Genomic DNA, 11,229 nt, shown 5'->3' on the forward strand with positions numbered 1-11,229 from the left:
TAATTCTTCTTACCTAGGAATGTATTATTTCGCATTTGAAAGGCAAGGCAAGCATGCAGTCACACCTAAAGCCTCCACTAACAGCTGAGGCATGTTCAACAGAAAGCATTTTTGGCAGAAGATGCTGAAGAATCGAGCCTACACTTGTGGCAGTGATTCAAATTCTGCAGCAGAAGGAGCATGCCTGCCTCCTCTCACGTACTGGTTGGTAAAGGCAAAAAGGCAACGATAAAATAGACATACATGTGTAGATTTCAGGAAGCTGAGGAGACAAGCCCCCGCCAGAAATTTAGAGACAAACACATGCATTTGTCCGTTCTTAATAAAATGAAGGAAGCAGAGGAATTATTGAGAAGGAATGGGCATCTCTTTTACTAGAAAATATGAATTCTGTGTTTTTAATACAGCGCTTTTTGGTAATAAACATCCTTAAACACACGCAATGTTGTGTGATGTCAGTCAGCAGCTGTATAGCCTTTCCGCTGCAACCATGCACAGACTACCAGAAGAGCTGATAGCCATGAAAAAACCAGAAAGAAAAACAAGGTGCAGTATTGTCTCCTTATGCTCTGACTCTCCCAAATGGAACCAAGCAAACATAAATGAGGACTGAAGAGCAAATTGTGCATCTGCCTTGATGTATCAAAGCCAATATACAGAAAGAAACCTGCAGCATAATTAAGCAAAATCAACTGCAGTCTATGTTGAACTGTTACCTGGTGCCTGATTATATGGGTTTTCATTGGCATTAATAAGAACATTTCCACCACATATTGATGCATAAAATAGATAAATTTGTGCAGATTCACTTGAATGTGGCAAAGGAAGTGTCTGATGCTTAAAATATCACTATAGTAGAAATATTTTGTGTAATATTTTTTGACGGTGGAAGAAAGCACAGTTCCTAAAGAAACAACAGGTGTGTGTCTGACTAAACAAATAGAAACAGACCAAATCAGGGTGGCATGAGTCCCAGCATTCTCTAGTGGGCCCTGTGATCACTGTAGAGCCTGTGGCCAACAGAATAGCAGAATTGATGGGTTCAGACCTGAGTTCCTGTGCTTTTCACAGAGACCAGGGTCACCAAGAGCACATGTAGTAGATGTGAAAGGGTCTGGAGAAGCTGTGGAGAATGTTATGCTGCCTGAACCATCGTTCAGCGTGACAACTTTGGTGGTGCGTCAATGATGGTTTGGGGAGGCATAACCATAGAGGGAGGAGAGGTCCAAAAAACCATTCATCATCTCATTAGGAGCATGCCCTGACATTGTCACAAAGGCTTACAGGCACATAAGAGCCTGAGTTGTTAAATTGAAATTTCGGGAAAAAGGATTAGCCTACTGCATCATGTTTTCTCTTAGAATTTCAGGGTCTCTTTGAATTTAGCCCTCTGTAAGTTGCTATTTTTAATTTCCACCAAATGACGTGGCATCATTTCGTTTGAACATTACCCAGTCCATATCAGTACAGATATCCATTGTGATTTTTTTCCCCACTGAGATCTGTTGTATTTCTCTGTGTTACTGCTTATCCTGGTGAACTAAACCAACGCCCTTCTCCGTGTTCCTTTAATGTTTTTAAGCAGTGAATGTAGAATAAAGCACTGTGGGAATGTATGGTTAAAATGTGATTAGTAGCTAAAGTGCTTTTTGTGGTCGGTAAGACCAGAGAAGTGCTATAGAAATTCCAGTACATAACAATAACTTTAGGTATAGGCTAATGTAATGTTTCAGATGAACTCAAAGTGCATAAGTCTGTGAAAAAACTCTCTAAATAAATGTTCTCAGGAGCTTTTATTAGTCCATCCATAACAACAAACAGAGGCTTAGTACTAATTGCATAATTGTGCTGGGATCAAATACGCATTCAGATAGTTAAGCTACGCTCTAAGTCAGATTTATTTTGTTTCCAGTATCACAAAATCCCCTTTATATTATCTTCCAAACATCATATAAGCTCTAACAGCTTCTATTCCCGCATAAAATATACTGAAATGTAGATAAACTTAGTTTTAGGAGCAATGGATAAAAAAGACATGAACAAGCAGTCAAAAAACTTCAGCAAAACTTAGAAAATGAACACAACCTGAGCCATGCTCGACACAATGTTTTATCGCAGTTGTCCTTATTCTAACCTTTTTTGGAGCACATACACACAAAAACCTAATAACTGTGCTCCAGGGATTTGCTCAGAGAGCTTTTGTTCACAGCACAGAGTTGTCTTTCTGGTTGCTTTTGGTACGTCATTCAATCACTGCTGCTGACCTAGCCCTGTGCGAGACACTGAGACATTCACTGTGGTTATTATCTGACATGTTGGTATGGAGATTTATTGTTCAGTGTACTCAACCATATGCTCCCACAAACATAAAGTGGTTAAGCAGAGAAGCAGCAAACACTGTCTGAGATGCCAATCGTTGCAGAAATAGTTCAGGTGTGCGCACTTTAGGGAGGGTTCCTATTCCCATCTGTAACTTATAGCAGGACAAAGCAAGTTTGATGTAATTCAAGCATGAATAAAGGCTGGATTCGTCACAAGTATTGGCTTTCAGTAGACAACTATACATTGGGTTTGTTAGATAAAACCGACAACATTCACTGTTTCTATCAACAGGAAAATAACAACATTAACAACTAAGGAGTTGCTAGTTACTGGGTTCTATTCCACACACTATACAGGGAGTTATGGTAAAAAGAATAAAAACTAAAAACAGTATTTTTTCATTGGTTTCCAGGAAGGCTCAGGGTGAAATGTGAGCTCAAAAAACAGAGGTGGGGTAGAGTGTGTTGGTGCAACAGTGACACCTGACTATTGCCAAAACAAACCCAGTTACACAATAAGTATAGACACGAAGCATCAATTTATGAAAATCATTTAATACTGTTATACTGTTAAAATACATGTTTTCATTTACTGTATACTAAATATCTTTATAGCACCGGCTAAGACACAAAATAACAATTACAGAGGTGAAACAATTGTCGTGGAAAGTCTTGGACACAATCATCCCATTTTATATTTCATGTTTTTGGGAGACATTGAGGATTGTGTTGTCGCATTATAACTTGCCCTTCTTCTTCAACATCTTCATCTTGGTCTTTCTCTTGGAGTTGGAGTCAATGATTAGCTGAGACTGAAGCTTCAGCGCTTCACGCGTGATGACCTTAGCTCCGCCCTCGTCAGTCTCATTCTCTGCAACAGAAGCGGTGAAGTAAGTAGGGATGTAGACAGTGTGCAGTCATTACTGTTGGTGTGTAAAAGGATACCAACTTACTGTCATGGAGGGGGTCATGTGCTTGATCCACAGATGGTTTGGATCTGGTGATGTACTCTGACAGTTTTTCTTCACTTCTTATGTACAACTAATAAAGAAACATCAAGTCAGAAATTAAGATGTTTTTTTTTTAAACACTAAAAATCTCAAATTCCATTAAAAATCTGTGAGTCATAAGCCCTGCCCACATTTAAAGCAATTCACTTACTGGCTTGTGCCTTCTTCAGGGTGTAGAGATACAAAGATAACAACATAACGATTATAGTTTCATTCTCTACAGGTGTGCAACACTAAACACATGCATCCTTTTCTGTTTTTAATGTCACCAGGGGGAACAATGAGTGCAACATTTCTGTAACCTTGCAAGTCACCTCCCAAAATTATTATAAAGGGACACTGCCCTGTAAGATCGCAGCTATCATAGGGTGAAAGACTGTTAAGGTTGTACCCTGATAAATAAAACATCCAAGTCCACATTCCTAACAGGTGGACATGTAAAAAAAACTCTTTGAAAAAAAGTACATGTTTAAAAAAACGAAGTTCAAAAATCTTTTTTTCATGCCTAAAGATGATCAAAAATACTTAAGAAAAAAATCCTGATTGAGGTTGTCATAATTCATACATGAAAGGGTTAAGTGTGGTGAGCATATCAGCATTCTCAGGTTTGGCCTGTGCTTTGATGGAGTGTTTCCTGCTGCAGAAAACAGATGTTATGTTGATGAAGATGATCTTAATTAATGTTAATAATAATTCAGCTCAGCCTAACAGCACAAGATCAGTGGCTCAGAGTTTTTTTTGACCCAGCCAACTTTTTACATCCTGCAGAAAAAACAAAACAAAAATAACCTGTTTTATATTTAAAAATATTAATACAATTTAACTAATATAATCTGATATTTTATACTTGTTTAAATCTGCAAAATAATGTGTAAATAGTAATAACCTTGGAATAAGGTGTCGTAAACCGCCTCTTTTATCACTGTGACAGAAAATGGGATGGCTATCATTAGCTTTCAGCAAGATGCCTAATCTAGACATCGTCTTAGAGTTAAGTTAACAGATCATCTGCTTACGTACATTTGTACTGTAGTCTGCTTGCATTAATGATGATTGCAGTAACAAGTGTTGCTGTTTCAATTTTTCAAAAGATTTTTTGTAATGAAATGATTTGATTTACTGATTGATTTACAGCCCTTTTAAATACAGTGAATAACTTAGTTAAAAGCTTAACCACCTTATCACATAATACCAGCCACTTGTTTTATATTATCCAATATGATTCTTAACATAGCCCATGTGTTAGCAGTGGTTACTAGGCTTATGTATGTCTACAACATTAACTTGCAAAAGCTAAGATGAACAGACTGATCTTTGCAACACTTCATATTCTCCTTTAGTAGAGGTACAAAGGAAAGCCAAGTAAAGTTCAACTGCACCAGCCAGGCAAATAAGGCTGGACTGATTTCCAAATTATCAGCTCAGAGTTGCGTCAGTTACAAAGATCGTACCATTTAAAAATGGACCTGTGACCCATATTATCAATGTCATGGTTGAATGTCAGGCAGACTGTTGCATGTTTCCTGCCATATGCTCTGTATCTCATATTCTCAAAGTGAGAAGGTGCTGTTGAGTGTTCAATCAAGAGCAAACACTTCAGGTGCCTCTAATGGTTACCTTTCCATCCTGATAAGTAAAGCAAAGAAAGCACAGCAGCTTTTACACAGCAGCTTTTACACAGCTTTATGTAAGCTGTGAAAAGCTCAAGCTCAGACAGAGTGTTTAAATTTCAAACTGTGACAGTCTAATTATAGCGTACAAGTTGTCTGACAATGTTCCCAAATGTTTTCCTGTTAATAGCTCTGATCGGGTAACTCTCAACTCCTCAAAGGCACCTGTTCATAAGTGTTATACTATATACGTATAATGTTCTAACATTCTCTGTTAATAGAGACACCATGTGCAATGCAATCAATGTTGTGCCCATGCCTTTCCCACTCTGACTACTACATCTTTGCTAGAACTACCTCTGCAAATGTCAACCATGTTTTCTATATCCCATCCAGACTCAGGACCTGTCTTTAAAATAGCCGTGTTGCTACAGAGGGCCTTTGTCTCACCTTGTTTTTTTCCAGCTCCTTCATTATACCAGCCACATCCTTCCCCTGAAGTTCTTTGTGCAGTGACAATAATTTCTTCTCACACTGGGCCATCAGCTCCAGAACAAAGTGATCAGAATCTGGATCCACTTCAGGAACTGTGTCCTCATTCTTGAAGAAGATGAGTGAACAAACATAAAAAGGAATTACACTTAAAAAGCCTTGTGTTCGAGGGCAGAAAAATATTTTAATATTAGGAATAAGTGATAAACTGGCTATTTCAATATTATGACTGGTTGAAATCGTTAGTACCAGTGAGATGTGTTGAAGTTTGTTGGCCAGGTGCTCAACTCCAGCTTGGGCAGTGTGAAGAGTCTTCAAGAGCCAATCCAGTCGCTCTTTGGCTGCATCACACTTCTGCTGCTGAGTCTGCAGGTGCTGCTCAGACTCCTGCAGGGCCTGCTGGTCACTAATGAAACAGAGAAAGAGCAGAGGCTTTAGAACAATTTTTATACATATACATATAATTTGCCCTCACTAATCTGATGCTGTGATACAGACAGACACTGTGATACCTGTTGCATTAAAGTTTTAAATACATTGCTTACCAAATGTATTTTTATTTGCCTCAGTTGCCCTAAATTAATAGCATTTGTAATAACCAAAATCATATTTATGCTTGAGTTTTTGTTGTTATCCATGAATATTCAATTTCATGGACAACAATTTGAAAAAATTAGTAAAGCACATTATTATTTGTGATTAAGATGTCAAATTACTGTTATTTACTTGCATTTCTGGACATAAAAAATATTTTTATGCCCAGTGTGCCGGCTCAAACCTTTGTATAAGTTACACAGAATAAGTTATAAATTATATTTATCTGACTAAATAGAATTTTTAGTTTTAAACAAGTTCTTGACAGATTTCTAAAATATTTGTGTTTTCTTGTTTTTATCACAAGAGTAATAATAGATTTCAACCATTCTCAAGCAGATGTCTATACTTCACCTGGAGTGTTTAGCCTGTCTAAAATATTTTATCTCCTCAAACTGTTGGCTCAGAAGCTCCTTCTCTTCCTTCAGCTGCAGCAGGACTTTCACATTCTCCTCCTTCAGTTTCACCAGATGCTGGTGTGTCTCCTCCTGAGAGTTAAAGCACTCCAGTATCTCCTACACAAACACAGAATGGATGAAAAAAAGAATAACAGCAACTACACTGTGTGTACTAGAATCAGTGGGAACATTTATACCTGTATGTCTGTGACACCTGTGGTCTCGCTGATGCGCCTGAAGGCCTCCTCAAAAGTAGAAATTTTTTTCAAATCTTCTTCTTCAATTCCGGTGATGATATGCTGGGCCTCACCGCTTGGTTTTTCTGGCAGAGTTATCTGATCCTGCAGGTATTAATCATTCCAAATGTAAATGACCCTTCTTCCCTTATTATTATTTTACTAAAGAATAGGGAGGCCTTCACTGTGGATTAGGTTTAGGCTGCTCTGTTTTAGCTTTCTTTCCTTGCGAAAATCTCCAGTTATTTGCATCCATACATTTAATACACTACTGATATAATTACGGCTATACATTTCTCGGTAAGTAAAATTTAATACATTTTTATCACTCTCTGTCTTCATTTTGTCTAAAGTCTGAGCTAGTTAACGACACATTCTCAAGCTGTAATTACAATATGTGTCACCGCATGTCTCTCACCCTTATATCGACTTTTTCAGCCTGGGCCTTGCATTCCTTAACCTTTTTCCTGTAACTTGCTATTATACGCGCCCTCTCCTTACAGTCCTTGTAAAGCAGCTCCTCCCGCTTCTGCAACTCATCCTGCAAAGAACAAGAAGAATGGCTGAAAAACTTGTTTCAGTTCACTTAAACTGAATGGAGACAGTGAAACAAACAGATTGTTAGTATGACAGAATTGTATTATTACCTATAATACAGACCAGAAGGAGGTGTCTGAGATAAGTGTGGACAGACATGTTATCCTCCATCATTTCATTTTATCTTCACAAGATAAGGTGAGGCAAGGCTAGTGTATTAGTGTTTCCGAGTTATACCTCCTAATTTATGATTCCAGCAAATTGTCTGACTTATGAGAGCAATAGGGAGTGGATTCTAATTCTTACACTCTATCTGGAAACATGTATGCTCTTAACTCATCACACAGGATCTTATAGGTCACCTTAGTAGCTTCTTTGGAGAGCTGTTGGTCATTATTCATGATCTGCAGCCTATTCATCTCCTCTCTTTGCTTCAGGATTTCTGCTTCCAGACAGTCCAACTGGCCCTTGTAAGTGAGACTCTCCTCCTGAGGTGGTGAAGGTGGAAAAGTGAGTGAACATGAAATAAAGACAGAACCAGAAATAAGGGTGTCCATGTGAGAGAAATGAAGTAGTTGGATTACCTGACTGTGCTCAAGAAATTAAAACCAAATCAAGACATAATGTGCACTAACACAACATTAAAAAAGGAAAATATTATATTTTATTCATATAATCCTTACGATTTTCAACAGTGAGATCCAATTGTTGCTGTTATTTATTGCTAACATTGTATTTAAATTAGGAACTTATTGATTTACATCCTGTAATTACCTTTCTATTTTGCAATTTTTGATGGGTTTTTTTCAGCAGGTTTAAAAATTCCTGACCTGGATTTAAAATCTCCACCTGTGTATGTAACAGTGTGTTTGTTTGTGCTATAAACAGACAGATGACTTGCTCTACTTCTGTCAAAGGGGCTTTTGAGGGTGTGCCAGCAGTTATATATACCGTACTTACAGTAGTAACAACGCGTGTCTCTAATTAAACCACACAAAAACAAATGGGAAAGAAACTTTAAATGTAAAGAAATTTTACTTCGGCTGGAAAACAGGAATCAAGAACTAGTACGTCAATTGAAGAATGAACAGAGACAAGAAGTACAGTATTCAACTGAGTCCCATATAACAGTCAACCAACCGCAGAGTACAGAGAAGATGTACTATTTGCTGCAAAACTGCCAAACAGAAATGAATAATAGACTGTGTACAAAACACTGCTCGTGTTCGAGTGCTTTCACTTGCATGCAGGCATCTGCTAATGCATAATGGAGAGTTAATAGCTAGTGTGAATAGCCAAATAATCACTACGAATTTACTAATGTTTCAAAAATATCTGAGACAAACCATTATAGGACAATTAACAAATTCTCTAACAAAAATCACATCAAATGAAGATAAGTTTAAGCGTAACAAAACATTTTCTCGCATGCTGGACTTACATGTAAGTGATTTTTGAATTTCAGATAGTTAACCACGATGTTCTTAGCTTCCATGCATTTAAACTGGGTTTTCTCCAGATCATTCTCCAGAGCCCGCAGTTTCTAAATATAAACACAAATCATTGGTCATCATGATCTATGATCTGTCATTTTGCACAAGTCTGCAAATGAGCACAACAAACAACAAAAAGTAATCCCAAGAAAATTTGATTTTTGGGGGGGTCAGAGAGGTAATTACCATGGCATCGTCCTTTTTTTTCCGAGTGCGAGCATCAGAGGATACTTTACTGCTGCTGCTCTCTGATTTCAGCCTCTGGTACTCCATCTTCAACTGATTGAGGCGACGCTGGTAAACCTCATTTGTGTGTTTTACAGCATTGATACACTTCCTCTTGAACAGCACTCCTTCATTTAGCATTTCATTTACCTCCTGAAAAACATGCAGGCGTTTGTGAGGAATGCAGTACAGTCAATAAAACATACAATAAAACTATATTTACTGACACTGTATACAGTAATGAAAAAGAAAGTTTTCACAGGGTTGTGAAAAACTATGTACACCGCTTTCTAGTGGAATTAAGTGGATGAGTAATTACACACTTGATTAATTGATCATCAACAAATGTGATCACCTGTATATAAACAGGTTTTGTCAGTTTGCTGGTCCAGCAATCATCCTAGGAATAGATGCAAATTAATTCTGAGGTCAGGCTGTGCATTGGTCAGAAAATAGCAAAAAGACATTAACCTAATTCTGCTAAAGGATTCAAGGATTCTTTATTGTCATTCGCATCACATGTTTACATGAGGTGGAACGAAATTACGTGCACACGGTCCCGGAGCGAAAGAAACAGAATAAAAAGAAACAGAATAAGAAGTAATAGGTAGTACAAATAAATAGAGTGCAACAACCTGAGTACCAGTATGGAGTATAGATATAGCAGCAAACTGGCATTATGTAAAGGTGTACTTAGTTTATAGAAATCAATAGAGTGCTATGAAAATTTTCTTCTATTTAATATAAAAAGGAATTCCCATCTTATTACACTTTATTTTTTCATGATGTGTACACTGACTTCCTCTCACCTTCACTGTGCTGTTGCAGAAGGCCTTCCCCTCCATATCTCTGTTTTTAAAGGCCACTTTGATTATATGTTCATCAGGCTAAGAGGAAAAACATGACAATGACTGAGACACATTTGATCTGGATGACTCCATGTGGGGAGTGCAAAGCATTTTTTTTAATCTCTTGTCTCTGTGTCTTTTATTTTGATGAGTTTTAGTTTATTAAAACACTGCACTTCAGGACATTTTTTTCTAATGTTTGACTTTTACCCAGTAGAAATGATTTTTTAAAAGTGCAGATTAACCTGTATTTTGCTGCCAAAGCCGTGCCCAGGTGCAAGTCACTACTAGCTATACAGACTGACATAAATTACCTGAAAGAAAAGCAAATGAAGCAAAAATAAACACTGAGAAACCACTTATAATTAGTTGTGGTATGTGTGAGATTCCTAATTTTCCTAATGTCAGGTGTTGCTCAAAAGAGATGTACCAATCTATGGGTCTAGGGTTAAAACTTTCCTTCTTGATAAAGTTTATAGTTAAGACCCCGAACCCTCCCTCAGTTACCCTGCAATAGGCTTAGAGTGTTTCTTCTTCACTTACCTCCCCTCACAATCAAGTGGCAGTGGCAGAACCACAATCTCTCCTTTAGCCTGGCTCTGCTGGAGGTTTCTTCCTGTTAAAAGGAGGTTTTTCCTTGCTATTGTCACCAAGCACTTGCTCGTAGGGAGTCGTTTGCTTGTTAGAGTTTTGTCTATATTATTTTAGGGTCGTTAGTTTGCAATATTAAGTGCCTTGAGGCAACTGTTTTCGTGATGTGGTGCTATATAAATAATACTAAATTGAAATAAAATGTGCCCAACCTTGATCTGTAACCTTTATTATTTCAGTAAGTTGGATTTATCCAAATTTGAGACCACTTCCCCACAATTAAAAACATGTTCCATGTTTAGTTTGTTGTGATCTGATCGCCTTACTTACAGCCTTAGTTTCTGCCAGCTGTTTACGCAGGTTCTTGTTCTCCTGCCTCAGCTGACGGATGAACTCTTTTTGCTTCCTGGTGGTGGCCTCAGTCCTCTCATAACATGCTGTTTTTTCGCCCTCTAGTGGACAAATATAATAATGCATGGAAATAGGAGATCCATAACTTTATACTTAATAACCCGCTTATTTTATTCGACTTAATTATATGAATTATAAGGCATTAAGAATTCATGTATATTCATTCACGCTAAATATGGCAGTTAGCTGGCTGATTCCAGCTAACCCATGCCCACTAGCATGAAATTAAATCAAGGCACCCACTGCATTTCAAACAAACATACCAAGAAGTTTGATTTTACGCTGAAGCTCCACTTTCTGATCAGATACGCTGCCACTGACCGCCATTTTTGTGAGTTAGCACAGAGTGCGCAAAGGAGAAATTATCCCGTATTTCGTTTTAGCTTGAGCTAACCGCAAAATTCCGGTATGTTTTACGTGCACATGTTGCCTAGCAACATGTACATTTATAACGGGACTGAAC

The 11,229-nt window shown here is 37.7% G+C and overlaps 1 protein-coding gene across 1 annotated transcript; it reads right to left on the reverse strand.

Annotated features, from left to right (window-relative positions):
* Positions 1–2,981: 2,981 nt before the first annotated feature.
* Positions 2,982–11,093, reverse strand: odad3 (outer dynein arm docking complex subunit 3). Its single transcript, XM_063477323.1, has 13 exons — positions 11,030–11,093; positions 10,686–10,807; positions 9,726–9,803; positions 8,878–9,069; positions 8,640–8,741; positions 7,561–7,686; positions 7,080–7,202; positions 6,623–6,766; positions 6,382–6,542; positions 5,683–5,839; positions 5,392–5,541; positions 3,275–3,362; positions 2,982–3,192 (listed from the first exon to the last, which is right to left on the reverse strand). Exons 1-13 carry the CDS (start codon positions 11,091–11,093, stop codon positions 3,059–3,061), a joined length of 1,641 nt encoding a protein of 546 aa, XP_063333393.1. The 3' UTR covers positions 2,982–3,058.
* Positions 11,094–11,229: the final 136 nt, after the last annotated feature.

The sequence above is a fragment of the Pelmatolapia mariae genome, linkage group LG6, assembly GCF_036321145.2.
Source record: "Pelmatolapia mariae isolate MD_Pm_ZW linkage group LG6, Pm_UMD_F_2, whole genome shotgun sequence".
Classification (NCBI taxonomy): domain Eukaryota; kingdom Metazoa; phylum Chordata; class Actinopteri; order Cichliformes; family Cichlidae; genus Pelmatolapia; species Pelmatolapia mariae.